The sequence below is a fragment of the Rhinatrema bivittatum genome, chromosome 4 (genome assembly GCF_901001135.1).
Source record: "Rhinatrema bivittatum chromosome 4, aRhiBiv1.1, whole genome shotgun sequence".
NCBI lineage: Eukaryota > Metazoa > Chordata > Amphibia > Gymnophiona > Rhinatrematidae > Rhinatrema > Rhinatrema bivittatum.
The window spans coordinates 109,857,542-109,883,354 of NC_042618.1; the positions used below are offsets into that span (position 1 = coordinate 109,857,542).

The 25,813-nt window shown below is 48.6% G+C and overlaps 1 protein-coding gene across 7 annotated transcripts in view; it reads left to right on the forward strand.

Moving 5' to 3' along the window:
• The window catches only part of MGA (MAX dimerization protein MGA), a 660,453-nt gene that overhangs the window by 226,505 nt on the left and 408,135 nt on the right, over positions 1 to 25,813 (forward strand). For all 7 annotated transcript variants that reach the window (XM_029598656.1, XM_029598662.1, XM_029598663.1 and 4 more), the window contains exons 7-9: positions 532 to 645; positions 1,962 to 2,602; positions 15,276 to 15,633. In XM_029598656.1, coding sequence (XP_029454516.1) covers positions 532 to 645; positions 1,962 to 2,602; positions 15,276 to 15,633 — 1,113 coding nt within the window. The remainder of the gene's footprint in view (positions 1 to 531; positions 646 to 1,961; positions 2,603 to 15,275; positions 15,634 to 25,813) is intronic.

Below are 25,813 nucleotides of genomic sequence, written 5' to 3' on the forward strand. Positions count from 1 at the left end.
TTGTGAGAATGTTTTAGCTTGCACGCAGGGAAAAACAATGTGGGGATTCACTATCAAGTTACAAACTGTAAACTGACTGGGATCTCAACCTGGATTTGGGGAAAGAGTATATACACAGAATAGGATCACAAACACAATTTTAGGTGTTTGATAACAGTGGAGAGTGGTCCATGTTGCCTTCTACTGGAGGGAGTTCAGTGTTTAGAGTAGGGTCTGAACCTTTCTGAGGGAGGCTGGCAAGTGGGGGTTGTAAAGATGTACTTGGTTAATTATTGATGGAAAATAAATATATCCTTATTTTGCTGTTCAGTTTTAGTAATTTATTACTTTTGTCATATCCAACAGTACATTGTATGTTGCAAATTCAACACAATGCTAAATGTAGTAATGGATTTTAGTGATTGTGCAATAAACTGAATAATGCATAATGATGTTAGGCTTTTGTATGTGCCTTTTCCTGTTTAAATATTTGTGTTTAATTCAAGAAATTAATTTTCATTTGCTTTGTTTTAATTGATTTTTCCTTTCTAGATGCTGGCTTTCCATTTGTTTCTAGGACAGGAAAGACTAATGATTTCACTAAAATCAAGGGATGGCGAGATAAATTTACCACAAGTTCAGTCGCTTCTGGATCTAAAACTGAAGGTACATTTTTAAATCAAAGATCAGGGATCTGAGAATAGGTGAGAAAAGGGCATTTTTCTTCTTTTCTCCCTTTTTACCTTAATGACTTGAATGTATTTCGTTGGCTTTGGCTATTAGGAACTTGATAGATAGGCAAATGTTGAAAAATACTTATTTATAAATGCATCAAGGATAGATTTTAAGGGTTCATAAGTCCCCTTTCTTTTCATAGACAAAACGTCCATGGTCTTTTCACCTAGCTACCAATCTGTACTGGACCTTGATTTTCATTTTTTATTTTATTTTTTTCTGGTAATTTCCATGTTAAAACAACAAGAACATCTGTGGAAAATTGCTTTCTCAGATTTTTCTCTTGTGTCATTTTCCACTGATTTTTTTTTTTATGGACTACAACATTGAAATTCCAAGGAAAAATAAAATCTGAAAATGAAAGTTCCTACCTTTAAGTTATGGTGCTATCTACTGACTAATCACACCAATACCAGTCTTCTTCAAATAGTTGATGCCTGTTCCTTTCCAGGATCTCTTCCTTTGCTCCCTATCCCTCAGTCTTTATTGGTGTTCAGAAGCAGGATTTTCAAGTTCTAGGCATCAGTTCTACACGTGAGCCAACCAGTTGTTCCTACTGTGTATTTAAAACCTATAATTGCATGGCAAGTCTGTCTGGGTAGCGGACTGCATCAGTTTGAAAGAAACCATGATACTGTAATCCCTGGACCGAAATTTCTGAGTGCACCTTCTCTCATTTCCAGGTTTTCTTGATTTTAAGACCTGGGTGGGAGTGCCAGGTGGACCACATGTTGAGGATCCATGCCTGAAATAGCAGGCAGGGGGCTAGTAAAGTTATCCTGGGTTATTCCACTGAGGAAATGAATTGTCTGAACACAGAAAAGACTATATATCCAGTGGAAGAATGACCTGACCAGCTGCAGGGATGAGTAACTGCCCACGTTCAGAGCACCATGTTGTTCCTTCATGGGGAATAAATCTTCCAAAGAAGACTGGTGTGTGTTTGTATGCTAAGTTAGCAGTAGACTGAACCCTTGATTGTCCAGTCTGGCATGAAATTAGGAGAAAGAATTAGCAGTTTTGAGAAATTCCTCTGTAGTTGATGTTGCCATTGAATAATATTTGAGGAAAGCTGGTCTCTGGAAGGTTCTTTTTTAGTGCTTGTGTGCTAATTATCAAAATTTGTTCCAGACCACCATGATTGGTTTCAGTTGGTAGAGTAGTAGTGATGATGAGATTTCACTAAAGTCCTGTTAGTGGGCTTTGTTAATATGTGGTGTTGATTGGATTCTATATCTGCATGCCAGGTAACAACTTGGAGGCCTCCTTGAAGAATCGCTCTGCTTTCTGCAGTGATAAGCTGGATGAGTACCTAGAGAATGAGGGAAAACTCATGGAAGCCTGCATGGGAATCTCCCCAAGTTCTTCTGTTTCTCCTGTCACCTATCAACTTCCTACCAAAAGCACCAGCTATGTGCGAACACTTGATAGTGTATTAAAGAAGCAGTCAACTCCAGCTCAATCCTCCACATTAAAGCCCCTTTCCATGCCCTCTGCTCAGAAAAAAGGGAAGGCATCTGGCAAAGCATCTACTCCACACACTAAAGCAAAACCTTCCTACAAACCTATACTGCCGTCCCCTATCACTGTGAAGCAGAAACCTATCCAGCTACCCACAGTGGAGAAGACCACAAAAACACAAAGTACCACCCAATCGAGTCTGTTGGACAAATTTATAGTGCCAGCTCTGGATGAGAACATGTTGCCCAAGCAGATCAGCCTGCGTCAGGCACAGCAGTACCCACAGCCTGGTCGTCCCCCAGGATTGTCCAAATCTCAGTTGAAATTGATGGACTTAGAAGATTGTGCTGTGTGGGATGGGAAAACACGGACATATATTACAGAGGAGCGAGCTGATATATCCCTGGCTACTCTTCTTACTGCACAGGTAGGAAACTGCTGTCATTTGACTTTCTACAAAGCATAAGTTTTGAATAGGGTTGTGCTCCAGTAATTTACTAAGTAGCTGAGGACTAAAGGAAATTAATAATTGTTGAGGAAAGGAGCCTGGCACAATTGGTTAAGTTCTATATTCATCTAAAAAGCTATTCAGTTCTTCATCTAAAAAAAGGTTCAGTTCTTCATGCTAGTCTGAAGGGAAGAACAGAAACATAAGAGTTGTAATCAACTGTAGTAACCATATAAACATCCCTGCTTCATCTTTGTGTACCCTTCATTTCATCACTGATTTGCTAAAAACCCAGATTTCCTAGAGTGTAGCCAGATGGACTCAGGACCAATGGGTTATGTGCTCTCCTGCTAGCAGATGGAGACGGAGTCAGGTTCCAAAGCTGACATCACCCTAGATATACCCCTGCAGTGATCTCAGCCATTCAGTATCTCTCTCTGTCTCCTAGCAGATATGAATTGTCTCCTATGGGGAACACAGTACCCTTTAGATGAGGAAAATTTACCTTCAAATTTCTACTTTTAAAATGGAGAAGATCGAGCCCCGCTCGCCTGTGGTGATTCCTAAGGGTTCCTCTCCCAGTTGAGAATTCCTGAGGCGATTTCTGAGATCCCTCAGAAGTTTGCCTTGGTCCGGTAGCCGGTTCTCGGCGTGGACTTTGCTGTTGAAGCAGCTGAAAGGCAGTGGGTCAGGAAGCAGAGCACAGCAGTGATGGCCTAAGCCCTCTCCCCCTGCAGCCAGAGACTCTCTGTACTCAGCCGGTAAGCGCTTTATTCAGGTAAGTAAAGAAGAACTCCTCTTATCCAGAGTCATGGAAGGGCTTCGGTAAGTCTTTCCTCCGGTCTCCTTGCTCGGCGCGCCATACTGACATCGTTCCTGACCCCGATAGGGCAAAGGAAGGGGGCTTCCGAGCGGGTTAAGTAGCCCCCCAATGGGCTAGACCCCGCTTCAGACTCAGTGGGCACTCCATGTGGCGGGCTGTGGTGGCACCATCTTGCACATGCTTTTGTTGCAGTGCCATTTCCCCCATTTCCCATCTGTATGCGTGGTGCGAGCTGGCCCTTGTGCGCCTAACATGAGTACTCCTGTGCGCTTATCTACATGCATAACTAAGCGCACAGGAGCACAGCGGCACCTACCCCAATTACTCCTGGGCTAAATATGTACCCGGCGGCATTCTCTTGGCTGGAACTCTTTTAGGGCCTACAAGCCTTTGTTCAGGCGTAGTTAGCTACTGCCCCTGCCCAGCCAGAGCCCCTGCTAGGAAGGCCTCACCTTCCCAGCCCTATCAGCATGCCTTGGGACGTGTCTCGCCTCACCAAGGGTATCCCTGACAGGGATCCGGACACCACGGACGACGAAGGGGATGCGGATTCATTGGAGGATGGGAAAATCCCTCGAGGCCTGGAGCCATACCGGACCAAGCTTCGATTTTTCCACAGAGATGAATTACCGGCCCTGAAGACCCTGGGAGTTCCTGGCATGGACCCTATTCTGAACCAAGGAAGAATCTTATCCTGGTGTCTCTACGGAAAGCCTCTTGCTATTTCCCAATGCTGGAAGCCATCCAGTAGTTGATTGACCTGGAATGGGATTCCCCATAAGCCAGTTTTAAAGGAGGTCAGGCCCCGGAGGCCTTATACCCTCTGAACCCAGCGACTAAAGAACACCTGGATTGGTCCTTCTGGTGGCCCCGGTTTGGCCCAGATGCCCGTGGTACGCAGACATGCAGAGACTTCTCGTGGAGAGTCCCCTTCGCCTCCCCCCCCCCCCCCCCCCCCCGGCATAAGAACCTTCTCTAACACGATCTGGTCCTTCATGAGGACCATCTCAATTCTGTCTTATGGTCTGGCCCTTGAGAGGGCTCGCCTGACGAAGCGGGGATATTTGATGGCTGTAATCGCCACCTTCCTCCGCCAGCGAAAGTTCTCAACGTCCCTGGCATAGGTACGGATCTGGAGAATATTTGAGGCCTGGTATGTGGACCGCGGGCTGCCCCCGTGAACGACCAATATCCCCATGATTCTGGAATTTTTACAGGATGGCCTGAATAAAGGATTGTCCCTCAGCTCCTTCAAGGTCCAGGTGGCGGCGCTCTCCTGTTTCAGGGGAGAGGTGAACGGAACCCGCCTGTAGATGCATCCAGACTTGGCCTGTTTCCTAAAATGGCTGGACCCCCTATGGAACCTCAATCTAGTATTGAACTTTTTAGCAGGACCTTCCTTTAAGCAACTGCGCAGTCTGTCTCCTACGCCTATTAACACTGAAGACTGTATTCTTGGTGGTGATATGCTCAGCGCTGTCATGTCGGGAACCATTCCTCTGGTTCACTCCCGGAACGTTGCAGCTTCGCACCGTCCTTTCCTTCTTACCAAAGGTAGTCTCGGAGTTTCACCTGATCCAGCCCATCTCCCTACCCTTCCTGGATGGACGCAAGACACGGAAGACTATTGCCTACTATGCCACTTAAACGTCAGTAGCTTCTAGTACGGTACCTGGAATGCTCAGAACAGGTGCACAAGACAGACTGCTTGTTTGTCCTTCACAGGGGAAGAAAATAAGGCGAAGCGGCTTCGTGAGCTACCTTAGCTCACTGGATCAAGGAAGTGATCACGGGAGCTTATGTGGAGGCAGGGAAGCCTTTACCCCCCTTCAGGTTAAAGCTCATTCCACTAGGGACCTGGCCGTATCCTGGATGGAAGCTAAGCTACTGTCTCCCGTCGACATCTCTCGAGCAGCGACATGGTCTTCCTTGCACACTTTCTCCAGGTTCTATCGCCTGGACGTCCAGGCCCGAGATGACGCAGCCTTTGCGAGGGTGGTGCCATCTGGACTGTGGGCAGCTTCCCGCCCCGTTCGGGAGTAGCTTTTGTACATTCCGTTGGTCCCAAGTCCATCTGGCTACATGCTAGGAAATGGAGAAATAACTTACCTGATAATTTATTTTTCCTTAGTGTAGACAATTAGACTCCGCATCCAGCTCACAGCTGCCCAGGAGAGGCACGAAGGAATCGCCCATGAGGAAAATCTCGATTCCATGGGGAACAGGTAAGCCATTACCCTATCCCTAGTTCAGGGCATCTATAATATTGCTGGGATTCAGCACTTATGTTGGTTGAGTACAGTTGCGGTCTCCAGTTTTTAATCAAGTTGTATCCAAATTCTAATCAAGTTCTTCAATAATATGTCCACAATGGCTTTTTGAAGAGAATACTGAATGGCTGAGGTCACTGCAGGGATGTCTCTAGGGTGACATCAGCTTTGAAATCTGACTCCGTCTCCATCTGTTAGCAGGGGAGCACATAACCCATTGGTCCTGAGTTCATCTGTCTACACTAAGATAAACGAAATTATCAGGTAAGTAATTTCTCCAATTGCTTCACTAATGGAGATCATGACAATATGTAGTTTTTATGTATCTCTTATTTTTTTCATTTTCATTTATACATATTTATACTCCATGGTGAATTGTAAAGATAATAGCACAGGTGAACAATAAATGCTAGTTTTGAAAGAGTTTTTATTTTCAGTGTACATTTTACATAATTATACAATATAAGCATTGTGTTTAAGTGAGTTATTGCTTTCCATATCTTGATAAAATTAACACTTGGGGACCAGCCCAATGGCCCAGGAGCACTACATGCCTCTTTGCATGAGACATGGGTTCAGCATGGACTGGGGAAATTGTGGAGGCCGGGACAGGAAGTCCTTGTCATTGTGCAACAGCAACACTTAACTGGCTGGCTCATGTACTTGTGCTGGCTTCTTGAAGCAATCACAATCCATGCTAGTCATCCAGTGTTTTTACTACCCTTCTCTCTCTCGGATTTGTTCTCAGCTACGATAAATCTTCTCTATAACTCTCTCACACCTGGAATTTATAGGAGTACCATTAGATTCTTGAGCTGAGAGGGCTTTTCTAACTCTCCAGAGAATGAGCAAACTATTAAAACTTGTTTGTTTATTGCTCAGCCACATGTATGTATCAGCCAGAAGGTTCATGGAGCTCCTTTGTAATTGAGCAAAGGAGGTTCACATGAGCTGTGGCTGCCAAATGACCAAGACAGAATAGTTCTCAGAACTCATTCTAGATTCCTATCTAAGGTTATTTCTCAGTTCCCTGTACGTACTAGGATCAGTCCAGACCGTGGGTTATGTCCCCCGTCCAGCAGATGGAGTCAGAGCAAACTTCCGAGGGTGCTGACATATAAGCAGGTGCACCCTCTAGGGATCCTCAGTATCTCTCTGACTCCAGCAGATGCGAGTGGGGGAACCTTTGCTTCCCCAGTTGGTGGCTTCTGCCCCACTATTTCTATCTTTTCTTTTCAGGACAGGATCAAGCAGGCCTGGGTTCTAAATTATTAAATAGAGTTTTAAAAAAAAAAAATAAATTTTTTTTTCTCTTCTCAGGGAGTCTCTCTGAGCCCCTGCCCGGGTCTCGCAGCCCTGGTTAGCTTGCCAGCGGGACTACTTTCTCATTTGTCTGCCTTCTGTTCTTCTGTTGTTTCCTCCTCTCTCCGGCGGTAAGTTTTTGTGTTGCTGTTAATTTTTTCTTCACAGCTTCGCCGTCGGACGGCTCAGGGGCACGCTGGTGGAGCCAGTCTCTCCCCTGTTCGGAGCGCCGCGATTCGAACCCCTCCCCCTCGGCCCTGCGACGTTTCATTCCCCGGGGCCGCGGCAGCAGGGAAGTCCCATTCTCCTGCTGCTCCTGAGGGGAGGGTTCGCGGAGTGGAGCCTGGGCGGACGAGCCCGCTCCTCCCGCGGCGCGGTTTCCCCGGATCCGGCCCCAGGGGCGGTCGCTGAAGGGGTTCTCCCTCCCGACCGGACGCCATGCAGCGTTTTCAGGGGGCTCCCGGCGCCGACCCGGGGCAGGGCGGATCGCGGGATGTCTCCTCCGGCGTCGCTCTCCCCGGGGGGGAGTCCGAGCCGACTTCCCCGCCTTTTTCGCCGTCAGGCTCGGAGCGCCGCGGCTTGAGGGGAAGGGCCCCGCCCCCTCCTTTGGCGGGAGCGGCGGCCATCTTGGAGCTAGAGAGCGCTGCTGACTCGGAAGCTGAGGAGTCACAGCATGGGTTTTCGCCGCGCTTGAGGCCGATTCGAGCCCCATCCTCCCCCCCCCATCGCTTCGGGCCCCTCCACGGACCTTGCCCTCGCCGTCCCCCCACCGGCAGGGGGGTTTACGGCGGATTTTGTTCTTCTAATGCACCAGGCGTACCGCCAGAGCCTGCAGCCGGCGGGGGGGTCGCCCGGCGGTGGCCAAGCGAACCCCACGCCCGCGAAGATGCCCCGGCTGGTGGGGGTGGGGGGGGCCAATCCAGCGCCCTCGGGGGGCGGCCAGAAGACGCTCCTGGCTCTTCCACCCAGCGGAGCGACCCCACCGCAGGACCCTGGGAGTGACCCGGCTTCGACGGCTGATGAGGATTCGGTCCTGGTAGCGCACCTGGAGTGTGACGACCCACGGGTGCTCCGGATCTTCCGAAAGGAGGAGCTGTCTGACCTCATCCCACACGTCCTCCAGGAATTGGATCTCGACCCGCCCGTCGAACCGCCTGGGCCTCCGGCTCCCTCCGTAGCCTCAGCAAGCTCCAAAGGGGACCCTGTCCTGGCGGGCCTACGTCCCCGGGCGCGAACGTTCCCGATTCATGAGTCTTTCCTACACCTTTTGGTACGGGAATGGGACACGCCGGAGGCGTCGCTCAGAGTGGGCAGAGCCATGGACAAGCTCTACCCTCTCCCCGGAGACTTCTTGGACCTGCTTAAAGTACCCAAGGTCGACTCGGCAGTCTCTGCCGTCACCAAGAGGACCACGATTCCCGTTACAGGGGGAACGGCCCTCCGCAATGTCCAAGACAGGAAGTTGGAAGTCTGCCTCAAGAAGATCTTCGAGGTCTCTGCGCTGGGGGTCCGCGCAGCTATTTGTGGTTCACTCACCCAGCGTGCGGGGCTACGGTGGGTGCAGCAGCTCCTTACTTCACAGCAATTGCCACCTGAGGAAGCGGCGCAAGCGGACAGGCTGGAAGCCGTCATTGCCTACGGGGCCGATGCTCTCCACGACTTGCTGCGGGTCCTGGCGAGGACCATGGTTTCGGCTGTTTCCGCCAGGCGACTGCTGTGGCTTCGGAATTGGGCGGCGGACGCCTCGTCCAAGTCCAGCCTAGGTTCTCTACCCTTTAAGGGTAGGTTCCTTTTCGGCGAGGATCTTGATCAGATCATTAAATCCCTGGGGGAAAACGCCGTACATAGGTTGCCCGAGGACCGCCAGAGGTCATATCGTCCGTCCAATTCCTTCTCCAGGAATCGGTCCCGCTCTCAACGGCGATTTCGGAGCTCCAAGCCCCAGGGTCCGAGAAACCCCTCGAACAGGTCTCAGTCTTGGACCCGGTCCTTTCGTGGCCGCAGACCACCAAGGGATTCCTCGGCGCAGGGAGCTTCCGGCAAATCCAACCAATGATGTCAGGCCGGCCCACTCCCCCCTCCCAAAGATCGGTGGACGACTAGCCTGGTTTTACGAGGAGTGGGCCAACATCACCACGGATCAATGGGTCCTGGATATTCTAAGGCACGGTTACGCGTTGGATTTGCGGCACCGCCCCAAAGACAGATTCGTCTTCTCGCCCTGCGGGTCAAGTCACAAACGCCTGGGAGTACAAAGCACGCTGGACCGGCTCCTAGCTCTGGGGGCCATCTCACCCGTCCCCTCCGGAGAGGTGGGCTCGGGTCATTATTCCATCTACTTCGTGGTGCCCAAGAAGGATGGATCCTTCCGTCCCATTTTAGATCTCAAGGAAATCAACAAGGTCCTCTGGATACCCCGGTTTCGCATGGAAACCCTCCGCTCGGTCATAGCGGCCGTCCATCCGGGGGAGTTCCTAGCTTCCCTGGATCTGACGGAAACATACTTACACATTCCGATATGTCCGGACCATCACAGGCTCCTCCGCTTCAAGATACTGGGACAGCACTTCCAGTTCCAGGCCCTCCCCTTCGGGTTGGCAACGGCACCCAGGACGTTCACCAAGATCATGGTGGTGGTGGCGGCTGCGCTCCGACGGGAGGGCATTCTAGTACATCCTTACCTGGACGATTGGCTCATCCGAGCGAAGTCCCTCTCGCAGGGGCAACAGGCGGTCGACCGGGTGGTCGAATTTCTGCAGTCTCTCGGCTGGGTAGTCAACTTCGGCAAGAGCAGTCTCCTTCCGTCTCGGCAGCTGGACTTTCTCGGAGCACGCTTCGACACAGCTCAAGGCAAAGTCTTCTTGCGGCCGGACAAGGCCCAGTCGCTGAGGGAGCAAATCCTCCATTTTGCCGCTCTCCAGGTCCCAACAGCGAGGGATTACCTGCAGATCCTGGGTTCGATGGCCTTCGCAATCAACCTGGTACCTTGGGCCTTTGCACACCTGAGGCCCCTACAGATGGCGCTACTCTCGCGGTGGAAACCGGTCTCGCAGGACTATCAGGCGATACTACCTCTTCCGCCGGCGGCCAGACTCAGCCTTCGTTGGTGGCTAGACCCCAGGAACCTGGCGCAGGGCTGCCCCCTGGAGTCGCCGGAATGGATTGTGGTCACAACCGATGCCAGTTTGACCGGCTGGGGGGCCGTGTGTCTCAGAAGCTCAGCTCAGGGGCAGTGGACACAGGAACAGGCGTCCTGGTCGATCAACCGCCTGGAGACCAGAGCAGTCCGATTGGCGCTCATCCAATTTCTGCCTCTCATCCGGCAGCGTGCGGTCCGGATTCTCTCGGACAATGCGACCACGGTAGCCTACATCAACCGACAGGGAGGCACCAAGAGCCCGGGGGTGGCCCTCGAAGCGGCCCGCCTCATGGCCTGGGCAGAGCGGTTCCTCGACCGCCTGGCGGCCTCCCACATCGCAGGCGTGGACAATATTCAGGCGGACTACCTGAGTCGGCAGACTTTGGACCCGGGGGAATGGGTTCTCTCCGACGAGGCAATGTCGCTCATCACTCGGCGCTGGGGAACTCCTGCCATGGACCTCATGGCAACGTCGGGCAACGCAAAGGCTCCGCGGTTCTACAGTCGGAGGAGAGATCACGGGGCGGAAGGAGTGGACGCCCTGGTGCTACCCTGGCCACCTCATGTTCGGCTGTACGTCTTCCCGCCGTGGCCTCTGGTGGGCAAGGTGGTGCGAAGGATAGAAGATCATCCAGGGCAGGTCATTCTGGTGGCGCCAGAATGGCCGCGGCACCCGTGGTTTGCGGACCTACTCAACCTGGTGGTGGACGGACCTCTGCGATTGTCACACCTTCCGCGGCTACTCCATCAGGGTCCGGTATTTTCGGACCAGGCGGAACACTTTTGTCTCGCGGCCTGGCTTTTGAAAGGCAGAGTCTCCTGCGCAAGGGATACGCAGTAGCCGTGGTAGACACTCTTCTCAAGGCACGTAAGACATCCACTTCAGTCGCCTATGTACGGGTCTGGAAGGTATTTGAGGTCTGGTGTGCTGGACATGGGGCCTCCGCGACGGCGCCTTCGCTCCGTCAGGTCCTGGCCTTCCTCCAGGAGGGCCTGGAGAAGGGTCTCTCCTACAACTCCCTGCGTGTGCAAGTCTCGGCTCTAGCCTCCCTGGCTCGTACCATGGGACATCCAGACCTTTCGTCTCATCCGGACGTCTCGCGCTTCCTCAAGGGAGTCAAGCACCTGCGGCCGCCGGTGCGTCATCCCTATCCCTCCTGGAATCTCAACCTGGTTCTCCGTCTCCTTGGACAGGCTCCCTACGAACCACTACGGCAGGCCTCCCTCAAAGACGTCACACTTAAGACGGTGTTCCTGGTCGCCATTGCCTCGGCGAGACGCATCTCCGAGCTTCAGGCGCTCTCGTGCCGGGAACCGTTTCTCCGCTTCATGGATTCGGGAGTTTCTATACGTACGGTGCCTTCATTCCTACCTAAAGTGGTGTCGTCCTTCCATTTGAACCAGTGGGTGGAATTGCCGGCCTTCCCGTCGGATGCGCCTCAGGCCCTCCGGCGTCTCGACGTGAAGCGCTCTCTGCTGCACTACTTGGAAGTGACCAATGAGTTCCGGGCTTCCGACCATCTCTTTGTGCTTTGGTCCGGTAATAAGAAAGGCCAGCAGGCGTCTAAGACGACTATCGCACGTTGGCTCAAGGAAGCGGTTTCCTCAGCCTACATCGGCGCCGGGAAGGCGCCCCCGGAGGTAGTCCGGGCTCATTCGTTGCGTGCCCTGGCCACGTCCCGGGCAGAGTCTCAACATGTTCCCATTCAGGAAATCTGTCGCGCGGCGACATGGAAGTCGCTGCATACCTTCTCGAAACATTACCGGTTGCAACTACCGGTAGGTGATTCGGGTTCCTTTGGGGACAGGGTTCTTCGAGCAGGGTCTTCAGGGACCCACCCGGTTTAGGGAAGCTTTGGTACATCCCACGGTCTGGACTGATCCTAGTACGTACAGGGAAAAGAAAATTATTCCTTACCTGCTAATTTTCGTTCCTGTAGTACATAGGATCAGTCCAGACGCCCACCCGGGTTTCTTAAGTAATGGTCAGACGCCTGCTCGTGTACGTTCTATCTCCTGTCCCTCCAACTCCTACATTCTGAGGTTTTGTTGTTGTTCTTCACAGTTCTCCTTGCAAGTTGCATTGGTTAGATGTTCTGTGGTTACAATTTGATTGGTGCTTGATCCATCCTACTTTTCTGTCTAGTGTTGTTTTCTCTGGGCTTTGATATTCTCGATACTGAGGATCCCTAGAGGGTGCACCTGCTTATATGTCAGCACCCTCGGAAGTTTGCTCTGACTCCATCTGCTGGACGGGGGACATAACCCACGGTCTGGACTGATCCTATGTACTACAGGAACGAAAATTAGCAGGTAAGGAATAATTTTCTTTTCCACCTGGATCAATTCTTAGTTCTTCCTATTTTTTCCCCAAGATCTCATGCCAGTAAAGCAGAGCAAACATTCACTACTTTAGACTGCAAAATAATCTTATTTTCCTAGTTAGAAAAGGTTAAAGCTTCACAGAAAGTTTTCTCAATTCTTCATCTCTTTAAGATCCCAACAAACACGACCAAGCAGTAGGAAAGCAAACACTTTTTCCACTTGGTTATCAGATTGCATTTCTTTTTGTTATAAGGATAAAGGAATAAACTTTCCAAGGAAAGTTGAAGCTCATCAGGTTCGATTGACAACAACTTCAGTAGCACTGCTTTGCTCAGCATCCATCCAAGATATCTGTAAAGCAGATACATGGTCATCCATTCACGCTTTTGTAAAGCACTATTGTCTATAAGTGCCTTTGATTAAGTGGTACTAATAATCTCTTCAAATAATAGCTTCAACTTACCTTTCACGTTTCCTCAGGTTCTATAAAAACCAAAGCTATTTCATGCAGCATTCAGCTAGGGAGTTCCCACTTGTGTGGGTGAATTTCATCCTGCTTGTCCAATGATAAAACAAAGTAGAGAGCAGGACAAATCAGCCATACAATCCCACTCTCTTCCCCTTAGAATTAAAGCTCAGCTAGGAAAAATACTGCGAAAACTCGCATAGTGCCAGTGAGTGGGAATTTGCACGCATGTTTAGAAAGACTTTTCTTTCTGAGCTCTGAAAGAGTATGTTTGTCAGCACCGTCAGGTGATGTCACCCCACTTGTGTGGCTGATTTGTCCTATTGTCTGTGGAGAACACTCATTGCAGGTAAGCAACTTCACTTTCTTTCAATATAGTGGCAATGGCTGATCTCATGTGTTAGCCATAGCTTTTTGTCACACATGACTCATATTCAAGGCTTCCATTAAGCTGGGCTCAGGCACGTTGAAATTGTTTTATTTGCACCTGATTAGCGGCAAAGATGATTGCCATTAGTACAGCAACCTTGTTCTGGCAACTAAGAGGCATAATTTGGGAAGAAACTTTCTGTTAAATACTTAGCTAGTGAGAGAACTTGAGTTGTTCATGGATGCCGTCTGAGCTGGTAGATGTTTACAAGTGGGAGAAATTTGGAGAGATGGAGGAAATCGCATTTCCTAGCGTGTAGCAGATGAACTCAGGACCAATGGGTATAGGGTGCTCCTGATAGCAGTTGGAGATGGAGTCAGATTTCAATCTGACGTCAGCACTACATATACCCGTGCAGGAAGCTCTGCTCTTCAGTATTTCTCAGTCTCCATAGCAGTTCGGGACTCTACACACGCTTGCACAGCGTTAGAAAATCCAAATCAAAAGAAGAAAGAAAATTCCAAAACAAAGAAGAAATAATCTTACCTCTACAGAGGAGCCCCGCTCTCCTGCAGTGATACCTAATGGTCCCTCCCCCAGTTGAGAATTCCTGAGGTGATTTCCGAGATCCCTCAGAGGTAAGTCTCTGTCCGGTAGCCGGTTCCCGGCGTGGACTCTGTATCCTGCCCACGGCTGCCTCAAAATATGGAAACCTCGGGTGACAATCCCCAGGAGCAAGACAAGCACGGGTAAGCCACGCTTTACCCTTAGTTAAGACCATCATAGTTACCGGGTGTCGGTGTTTCTTGGTTGAGTGCATTGGCGGTCTCCAGCTATAATTCACGTCAACCAGTTCAAGTTAATCAAGTTATTCAAACACACACATATCCACATTTGCTTTTTGAGGAGAATACTGAAGAGCAGAGCTTCCTGCACGGGTATATGTACTGGTGCTGACGTCAGATTGAAATCTGACTCTGTCTCCAACTGCTATCAGGAACACACTATACCCATTGGTCCTGAGTCCATCTGCTTACACTAAGGAAAACAAAATTATCAGGTAAGTAAATATTCCATTCCTGTTCATACCCCAGAACAGTCCAGACAAGTAGGTTTTGCATCCCTACCAGCAGATGGAGGCAGAGAATAAAACATTTCAGGCACTGCTACTTAAGCGAGAGTGCCACCTGCAGTCCCTAGGTATTTTTCTCCAGCAGATGGTAGAGGTACAGTCTTGCAGTCTGGAGTTTAATTAAAAAGAAAAGAGAACAGTTGGTAGAGAGTGGTGCTTCCAGAGGTATTAGGTTCCTTTGTGGGCCATCCCTCGGGTAGAGCAGAGTGTTGGAGATCTCTGATCTGACTCGGCCCTTGTCTTCCAGAGGGAGGGAAAGTCAGGGGTCCTGGTTTCCTCGCTCCCTCTGAGGCCTTCTCACAGTCAGCTGACAGCCAGAAGCAATCAGAAACAGGGAACTATATCTTTCTCTTTTTCTGGGCCTCTTTGGTTGCTGTGTCTTTAAAAAAAAAAAAAAAAAAAGGTGATAAAGTAAACAGAGTGGAGCAGGTCTGATTGAGAGTCTGTATCAGTGCGATAAGGCCGGTAATAAGGGTGAGAAGGGCCGCACACAATTTGGCAGCAACACCAGGGTTCTGGGACAGTGCCATCTGGAGTTACTCAGCGATTGCGGCACTCGATAGGCTATTTTTACTGCTGACCGCAGCAAAAGCATGGCACCTCCCGCTGGGCGTGGGAAAGTGTGTATTTCCTGCAGAGTGAGGCAATTGTGCCATTTCCAAGTGGGAGAAAATTGGAGAGATGGAGTAAATGGCAATATGCTGTCTTCCTTGGTAAATTATACGATGATGTGATAGCCTGACTCCCTTGCCACTTTGTATTGTTTGGCCTTTGTACTAGTGCTGTTTTTAAGTTATTTGATTTCTATATTTTGTTTGAAAACAGGCATCTCTGAAAAATAAACCTATCCATAAAATAATCAGGAGGCGAGCACCCCCTTGCAATAATGACTTCTGCCGTCTTGGATGTGTCTGTGCCAGTTTGTCCCAGGAGAAGCGTCAGCCTACACATTGCCGCCGACCTGAATGCATGTTTGGATGTAGCTGCTTGAAGAGGAAGGTCCTGCTAGTAAAAGGGTCTAAACCAAAGAAAATTATGAAGAAGACAGTTGACAGAAATCTTGTTTTATATGGAGCAATAGAAGAGCCGTCACTGCATCAGGAGAAAAAGGAGGAAGAGAGTAGAGGGCATGCTATCAGTACAGGTGATGTGATGCCAAAGAAGAAAAATAAATTGGAATATAGTAAGTATTGCCTGTGACAGGCAAGTTAAAACCAATTCTGTGTGGGCCTGCTCTGACATGCAGAGAAACATGGGTTTGCTTCCTTGCTCAGGTCTTCTGTTCCCTGGGTCATCCAGAGCTGGAAATGTTGCAGAGGCAGCAGTCATATCCCTTGGGGGTGGGAAGGAGGGAGTCATAGTCATCACAAGGTGGTAACACATTTTGTTTTTCTAGTTTGATTTTATGCTTTTATTGGGTCAGTTTTTGTTAACTTGGATAATTCCTTTAGATGATATATCTGTGTTAAATGACCCTTATAATTCAAAAAATGATAATTCTGCGGACCCTTGTACATGGCTACCATACAACGTGATTTGAGGTGCCTTCATATGATTATCGGTCATCCTAAGTCCATTCTTGTCCCGGACATACATTTTATAAATTTTAGTTTAAATGCAAATAAAATGTCCAGCAATTATCATGATGTAACTCTTGGGAAAAGTGAATCATGATTTTTACGAAGTCTATGCTTATCTCAATGTGGATCTACATTTCTGAAGAATCTGTCTTGTGGTTACTTTGCGCCATCAAGGGACTCCAGTAGTGATCTTGTACAAAAAGTAACAACCGTTTCCTAGCGTGTAGCCAGATGGACTTGGGACCAATGGGTATTGTGCTCTCCTGATAGCAGATGGAAGATGGAGTCAGATTTCAAAGCTGACGTCAGCCTACATATACCTGTGCAGCGTGCTTAGCTCTTCATTATTTCTCAGTCTCCATAGCAGAGGCGGACACGATCCCAAACAGAATAGTGTAACATTTGCAGCAAGAAAGAAGAAAGAAAATTTACTTTAAGAGAGCCCTGCTTCTCCTGCGGTGAAACCTAACTGTCCCTCCCCCAGTCGAGACTTTTCCTGAGGTGAATTCCAATATCCCTCAGAGGTGAGCCTTGGTCTGACGGCCGATCTGGCGTGGACTTAGCCCCTAGGGTGGCTGAGAGGCAGCGGGTGCAGATTCGAGCATGGTGGTGAAGGTATTTCCCTCTCCCCCTGCAGCTGGAGAAGGTCCGGCACGCGACCGGTAAGCGCTGAGACCAGGTAAGGTAAATACCTTTACTTCTAAGTCTCCGGTCTCCAAAGCTCAAATAGCCATACCGTTCTTCCTCTGACGAGGCTTTAAAATCGGGTTGAGCAGCCCTCCTTGGGCAGGCCCTGATTCGGTGCGAGGGTCCACACACGTGGAGACCCTCTGGGAGGTTCGAAATCTTGCCTTCGGGGTCGTCGGCGCCATTTTTCCCCCCTTGACCGGCGGTACACGTGGGGCAGGCCGGAGGCCCGAAGCGCCTAACTTAAATGCTTATCTACAGGGTGAGCGCACAGCAGCGCGCACATCTGAGTTGTGCACACAGCGAAGCGCAAAACTAGGCCACACGCACAACTGTGCGCATAACTGTTCCATGCGCGCAAACTCCGTTACCTGCACGCACAACTTGCATGCACTTCATGCGCATAACTTCCACACACCCGACGCTCGCAACTAAGAGCATCCGCACGCATAACCCCACGCACGGATGAGTTTTGAAGACCCACACATGCACGAACAATGGCACCACCATCCAAGAAAGCCAAGGGACCTTTTCTTTGCTCAGCCTGCCACTTAAGAGCCGGGCAGCCTGAATTGGAATCCCTCCTGTGCCAACAGTGTGATCAGAACCAGGGAGAACCAAATCAAGGCCCTCTACAGCCAGGAGAGGGATCCGGAACCACTGATGATTTATTTATTTATTTATAACCTTTTATATACCGAGGTTCAATTAACAGGATTAATTATCACTTCGGTTTACATTGTAACTTGCGAAACAACAATGACAAAGTCTTGTCTTACATTTAACAAGTTAGAAAAGAACCTGTATAACAAAACTAGGGTAAATAGAGAACAGTCAAACAGTAATCAAACAGTGCGGACTAAGACCATGGTGGAAAGTAGAGTTTATGAGAGAGCTTGTTCAATTAACAAAGTTTTAAGTCTTTTCTTGAAGGAGAGAGGACATTGTTGCAGCCTAAGGTCAGGAGGGAGCAGATTCCATTGTTTAGGACCCGAAGCGGAGAGAGCTCTTTTTCTGAAGGAGGACTTGATGATAGGTGTTTGAAGTGTGCCTCTCTGGGCTAGTCTTAGAGGACGAGAGGAGGCGTGGAGTTGTAGTGGTATTGTAAGTTCCAGAGGAGTGATGTTGTGTATGGCCTTGTGCGTGACTGTTAGTAGCTTGTGTAGTATTCTAAACTTAATTGGGAGCCAATGTAATTTCTTTAAAATAGGAGTAATATGGTCCCTCTTGTTTGATTTTGTGAGAATCCTTGCAGTTGCGTTCTGAAGCAACTGTAGGGGCTTGAGTGAGATGTCTGGCAGGCCGTGCAGAAGTGTATTGCAATAGTCATTTTTGGGGAATATGATAGATTGTAAGACTGATCTGAAATCGTAGAAATGGAGGAGGGGTCTAAGCCTTTTTAGAACTTGGGAGTTTAAAGTAACACTCCTTTACCGTGTTGTTAATGAAGCCTGTGAGGGTCATTTGGCTATCCATGATTACCCCGAGGTTTCTGACCTTGGGTGAGAATGCAGGGAACATTGGATGTTGAGGGTTGTTTAGCGGAAAGTTACCATTTTGTGTGATTAGTAGGAGCTCTGTCTTGTCGGCGTTGAGTAATAGGTTGAGCTTTGAGAGGAGGTTGTTAATGTGAGTGAAACAGTTTTTCCAATGGAGAATAGTTTTATGCAGCGATTCGTTGATCGGTATCAGAATTTGTACATCGTCCGCATAGAGGTAATGTGTAAGTTTGAGCTCGGATAGAAGTTTGCAAAGCGGGAGAAGATAGATATTAAAAAGAGTCGGGGATAACGATGATCCTTGTGGAACTCCTAGGGTAGAGATGAAAGGCGGGGATTCTTTGCTGTTAATTTTGACTTTATAATGCCTATTCTGCAGGAAGGAAATGAACCAGTTTAGGGCAGTATTTTTTATGCCGATTTTGGAGAGCCTTTCAATGAGACACTGGTGGTTCACTGTGTCGAAGGCGGCCGATAGGTCTAGGAGGATAAGCAGGCAGGGCTGTTTAATTTCTAGGTTCATGAGGATTTTGTCTCAAAGAGAAATGAGTAGGGATTCCGTATTTCTGGCTTTAAGAAAACCGAGTTGCCAGGAGAGAGGATATTGTTGTTGTCCACTTTCAAAGGGGGACAGGCACTAGAAGCCCAATACCCACTGGAACCCATGGCTAAGGAACTTCTACGTTTTCCCAAAGTGGATGCTATGATCTGTGCAGTCTCAAAACGCACTACGATTCCAGTGGAGGGGGGAGTGGCACTGAAGGATGCCCAGGATAGAAGGCTGGAAGCCATTCTCAAGCAGTCCTTTGTTTCAGCAATGACGCTACAAATTGCTTCCTGCTGCGCATTAGTGGCACGCTCCTATTTGATCCTCACCAGAGACGCAACCACGCCCGGAGAAGCGATGGAGCCTGCGGTCTCCTTCCTCACCGACGCTACCGCAGATCTTGTAAGCACCTCATCCATGGGTGTCACCACCGCAGTGGTGGCAAGAAGACAATTATGGCTTCAAAATTGGTCGGCTGACACGACTTCCAAAGCGAACCTCATAAAAATGCCTTTTAAAGGATCCCTCCTGTTCGGGAGCGAATTGGAGAAATTAGATAACAAATGGGGTGACTCTCCAGTACCCTGATTACCTGAGGACATTAACAAAAGGACATATCAGCGCTCCTCCCCCACAAGAACCAAGGGTAGAAGATTGCAGCGCTTTAAACCTTACAAGAATACATAATCTCAAGCACCTCGTCCTTCAGAAAGGTCTCAGTCCTTTTGGAACAGGCACTTTAAGAGAGGAGCAAGCTCAGGGGCAGGTCCCAGCCGTACCCCACAATGAGAAGACACAGACCCATCCACAGGAAGAAAACATAGGGGGCAGACTTACCCTCTTCTCCCAAAGATGGGTCGCAATAACTTCGGACAAGTGGGTCCTAACTATCATTCGAGAGGGGTACTCTCTGGAATTCCAAAGCATCCCCCCAGACAAATTTATGAAATCGCCATGCCACTCCCACTCCAAGAGACTGGCAGTGGAAACCATGCTAGCAAGGCTACTCAGCCTGAAGGCAATAGCCCCAGTGCCCACGCTTCAACAAAATACTGACCCCTATTCCATCTATTTTATCGTTCCCAAGAAAGAAGGTTCATTCCGGCCTATCCTGGACCTCAAGGCCGTCAACCGTTACCTGAAGGTTCCACACTTCCGCATGGAAACCCTACGCTCCATTATAATGGCGGTACAACCGGGAGAATTCATAACCTCCCTGGGTCTATCTGAAGCCTACCTTCACATCCTGGTCCATCAGAACCACCAGCGCTTCCTGCGCTTTACGATACTGGACCATCATTATCAATTCCGTCCCCAGAACCTTCACCAAAATTATGGTGGTAGTGGCGGCAGCACTGAGGAAAGGAGGAGTCCTGGTACATCCTTACTTGGACGACTGGCTGATCAGGGCAAAATCTCTGGAGGAGAGTTGCCACGCGACCACCAGAGTCAAGAATCTACTACAAGAACTCGGGTGGGTCGTGAACACAGCCAAGAGCTGTCTGCAGCCCTCCCAGTCACTAGAATACCTGGGAGTACGGTTCAATACCAAACAGAACAAGGTCTACCTTCCCCCTCTATGGAGAAGGAAGCTGATGGGTCAATTACAAAAACTGTTGACCTCTGCCCGCCCCAAGGTATGGGACTACCTTCAAGTCCTCTGCCTCATGACATCAACTCTGGAAGTTGTTCCGTGGGCAAGGGCCCATATGTGGCCGCTACAACGTTCCCTACTGTCACAATGGAACCCAGTGTCCCAGGAACTACTCAATTCGCTTCTAGCTACTGACAGAGGTTCGGGAGCAGCTTCAATGATGGCTACAGGAAGAACACCTAAGCAGAGGCATAAAGCTATCCGCACCAAAGTGGATCTTGCTCTTCACCATCTTGCAAGGGTGGGGAGCCCACTGTCAGGAACTGATGGCCCAGGGACAATGGAACAAGGAAGAGGCAGGATGGAACATAAACTGCCTTGAAGCTCGAGCGGTCAGACTAGCCTGCCTACGATTCAGCCACAGGCTTTGAGGCGAATCCTCAGTCGTGTTGGACAATGCAATGACAGTTGCCTACATCAACCTCCAGGGAGGAATCAAGAGCCAGCAGGTGTCTCTAGAAATAGACCCCCTCATGGAGTGGGCGGAAACAAATCTACAAGGGATTTCGGCCTCTCACGTGGTGGGAAAAGACCACATCTCTGCGGATTATCTCAGCAGAGAAAGCCTAGACCCAGGGGAATGGTCGCTGGCGGACACAGCCTTCCAGCTGATAGTAAATCGATGGGGTTTCCCAGCCATGGACCTACTAGCAACTTGTCGCAATGCCTGGGTCCCCAGATTCTTCAGCCACAGATGAGAGCCACAATCTCAGGGAATCAATGCTCTTGTCCAGAACTGGCAAGAGGAAAGCCTCCTGTATGCCTTCCTACCCTGGCTGCTACTGGGCAGGGTCATCCACAAGATAGAGCACCACAGGGGACTAGTCCTACTAGTCGCCTCAGATTGGCCAAGAAGACCATGGTACGTGGACATGCGAAGACTATTGGCGGGGAATCCTCTGCGTCTACCGCCATACAGGGACCTTCTTCAGCAGGGACCGATCTCCCATGAAGATCTGGCTCGATTCTCTTATGGTATGGCCCTTGAGAGGACTATCCTAAAGAAGCGTGGCTACTCAAAGGCCGTGATTGACACCCTACTCCGAGCACGCAAGTTCTCCATATCTCTGTCTTGCATACGGATCTGGAGAGTATTCGAAGCTTGTTGTGAAGACCGCGGTCTCTCCCTGAGAACTGCCAAGATCCCCACGATCCCAGAATTCCTACAGGATGGCATGCAGAAGGGGTTGTCCCTCAACTCCCTCAAGGTCCAAGTCTCAGTACTGGCCTGTTTCAGATTCGAAAGGGACGGTATTAGACTATCAACTCATCCTGATGTGTCTTGCTTCCTGAAAGGAGTCAAACAACTCCGACCACCACTGAATTGGCCAGTGCCTCTATGCAACCTCAACCTAGTACTAGACTTCCTAGCAGGGGAGGCCTTCAGATTTACAAGTGCCCTGTCTCTATGTCTCTTGACTTTAAGACAGCGTTCTTGATCGCAATATGCTCGCTGAACTTCAAGCATTATCCTGTCGGGAACCTTTCTGCAGGTTCACTCTGGGCACAATACAGCTGCGTACGGTACCATCCTTCCTTACGAAAGTGGTTTCCCAGCTCCATATGAACCAGACCATATCCTTACCATCACCAGATGAGCACAGGGATTCGGAAAACTCATGCTTCCTTCGCCACCTGAATGTCGGCAGAATCCTAGTCCGATACCTGAAGAGATCGGAATCCTTGCGCAAAACTGACCACCTGTTCATTCTTCACAGCGGGAAGAAACGAGGGGAAGCGGCTTCGTGGGCCACCATAGCCCGCTGGATCAAAGAAGTAATCTTCAGGTAATCTTCAGGTCAAGGCACAATCTACAAGGGCCCAGGCAGTCTCTTGGGCTGAAACTAGGCTGCTTTTGCCAGCCGAGATCTGTAGGGCAGCAACATGGTCCTCCCTACACACCTTCTCCAGGTTCTACCGCCTGGATGTTCAGGCCAGGGAGGATACAGCCTTCGCAAGGGCAGCACTAAGTGGGCCACGGGCAGCCTCCCACTCTATAGGGGAGTAGCTTTTGTACATCCCATTGGTCCTGAGTCCTTCTGGCTACACGCTAGGAAATGGAGAAATTACTTACCTGATAATTTCGTTTTCCTTAGTGTAGACAGATGGACTCAGCATCCCGCTCACGGCTGCTCCAGAAATAGAGAACCTTGGATATCAAATCTCGAGACTGAACGAATATGGGTAAGCCACGGCCTACCTCTAATCCAAGACACCCGCAGTTGCCCAGGTGTCGGCGTTTGTTTCAGTGCACTGGCGGACTCCAGTTTCAAAAGTTTTTTATTTAAATAATCAGTTGAACCAGTTCAAGGTTAATCCGGTGTAATCAAGTATTGAGCAACATATATCCACACTGGCTTTTCGAAGACAATACTGAAGAGCTAAGCACGCGGCACGAGTATATGTTAGCTGACGTCAGCTTTGAAATCTGACTCTGTCTCACATCTGCTATCAGGAGAGCACAATACCCATTGGTCCTGAGTCCATCTGTCTACACTAAGGAAAACAAAATTATCAGGTAAGCAATTTCTCCATTTTAACACATTCAAAACTATCAGTGGGTAAAAAGCTCACTGCAGTTGTTGATTGGTACTACCAATTGATGCTCATCCAATCAGAATTATCAGAATCATGTATTGAATGGTATACAATATGGTGAAATGACTTTGGAGGTTTTCTGATAGCCTATTGTGATTTATTCACCTTTGCTCCATTGTGAGGTCGTTCTCTCTGTGGTTTTTTTTTTCATTATTTTTTGTGATTATTAGATTTTATTTATTTCTGAATTCTTGAGTGATTGGTTTGTGCATTATTTTTCAAGCTGGTCCTCTAGTCAATTTAACTTTCAGGAAAATCTCTATTAATATACATAAGATAGAGTTGCATACAGTGAATCAGTGCATATTCACTATGGATATCCTGAAAAACAAACTAGCTAAGGGGGGTGCTCTAGAGCCAGTTTGAAAAACCCCACATTAGAGTAATCCACAAGGGGACTATCAGAGGTTAGCAGACAGTTGCTTCCCTGGGTAAATTGGACTTGCCAGAAGAGAGAGCCATGTAAGTCTTTTTATTTTATTTAAATTATTATTATTACAGAGGTTGATGACACCTTATAGACTAGCAGTTTTACTGAAGTATAAGCTGTTGAGGACAAAGTTCACATCAGATGTGTTTGACAAAGTGGACTCATGTCTTGGAAAGCTTATGCTTCTAGAAAACTATTAGTCTGAGGTATTATAGTATCTGTGTCAAAAATTGAAGCTGATGGCTCAACAAGACTTGCCAGGTGGACCTTTTCTTATTTTTGTAGCATATACACTATTCTCTCTTAAAAGAAAAGTGTATGTGGATTTCCCTGGGTTAAAAAGCATTGATCTAATATTGCTTGTTATAGTCTAACAACTGTACAATTTGCAGTCTCTGGTGCCATCTAAGAGGTACAAGTTCACATAGCAGATAAGTTTAAATAAATTCTTATAAATCTACTGGTGGCATATTTACAGTGTTTGTTCATACATTGAAGTTAGCATGTGGCACATTTAAAACTAATCTGAGAAAGTTCTTTTTCACTCAACGCACAATTACACTCTGGAATTTGTTGCCAGAGGATGTGGTTAGTGCAGTTAGTGTAGCTGTGTTTTAAAAAAGGATTGGATAAGTTCTTGGAGAAATCCATTACCTGCTATTAATTAAGTTGACTTAGGAAATAGCCTACTATTACTAGCAACAGTAGTGTGGAATAGACTTAGTTTTTGGGTTCTTATGGCCTGGATTGGCCACTGTTGGAAATAGGATGCTGGCCTTGATGGACCCAGTATGGCATGTTCTTATGTTCTTATTTGTTCACTTCCTTCCTTCCTTCCTTCCTTCCTTCCTTCTCTCTCCCTGGTTCTTGTCTTATGGCTCATAATTACAGATGTTTATTTGCAATTCTGTGTTTTATCTCATACCAACAGCGTTTCACTTTCTTTGGTTCTGTGTCTCTAGTGTTTAGCTAGCCCATGGTGCTAAAGTGTTCTAGATTTTTCTTAAGAACATAAGTGGTGGCCTGGAGCAGACCAATGTCCATTAAGCCCAGCATTCTGTCTTTTAACAGTTGGCAGTCTATTTCATAAATACTTGGGGATCCCATGAAGTGATTTGTTTCTTGTTACTTGCTCCCTGGGGTAGCAATAGCTTACCATCCTGCTTGTCCTCGGAGAACAAAGTCCCTCCTACATGGGTGACATCATCAGATGGAGCTCCCATGCGGAAAACCTCTGTCAAATTTTCTAGAACTTTGACTAGGCACACTGAGCAGGCCCCATACCACACATCCACGTGAGGTCCCTATTCAGTCTCTCTTTTTCTGTGGAGCTGTAAGCCTCACTGTGTGATTGAGCTCATGTTGGCTGTTTTTTTCCTTGTGGAAAACATTTGCTCTTTGAGGTTTTTTGCGTTTTTTTTCTTCGATCCGTTGCTAGTGTCCCCATTCAGGGTTTTTGGCATTTTGTGTACATTTTCTTTCGCTGTCAATTCTCCCCCCCCCCCCCTCTCCAGTGCCTTAGTGCCTGCTGGCCATCGTCGCCTGCCACCATCTCTTTCGATTTACGGCCCTTTTGTTTTGCCCTGTCATGGCCACATCTGGTTTTCGCCGATACTCCCAGTGCCCGAGGACCATGTTTATCACTGATGCTCATGAGGCGTGCATCCTATGCCTGTGGGTAACACATGACGTCCAAGGTTGCCACCTGTGCACCCAGATGACCCCGAAGGGACGTCAGCTTCGACTTGACAAGATGGATCAGCTCTTCAGGTTGATGACGTCTGAGCCATCAGCATCAGCAGACCTCTGAGCCATATTGATGGACAACACGCCATCTTAACAATCTGTGTTCTCAATGATATGTTTCTGGTTGGACCTCTTTGCACAGGACAAGTAGGTTCAAAGCATCCTATAAGACAGCTGCAGATTAGGTTTCTGTATCTGCGATTTCCATAGTTCCCAGCAATTTGCGAAAAGCTGTTGCCTCTTTTCAGACTATTGATTATCTATCACTTATCCAGGCCTGTTATGGTCCAAGATTCAAGGGTATATATGTATTCAGATTTACTTCCTTGTACAAATAGTTTGGGAGGTTTTCAGTTGGTCCTGGACCTTAAAAGGGGAAAGAGAGGCTAAGCAATATACATAAATAAATTATATACAATAAATACATAAAATCCGCGCGGCTCCCGGACAGAGCCCTTCCAGACCGGACGCATCAGGAGGAAAAGGAGACCTTGGAGCAGTGCAGAGCCTGCGCGATCGGCGCTGGAGACCCGCCGGGGTAAGGCCTGTTTAATTGCACTTACCCACAACCGCCTCTGACGCTGACCACGAGGCAGCCCCTTCCTCCCTCCGCTGACGCCAT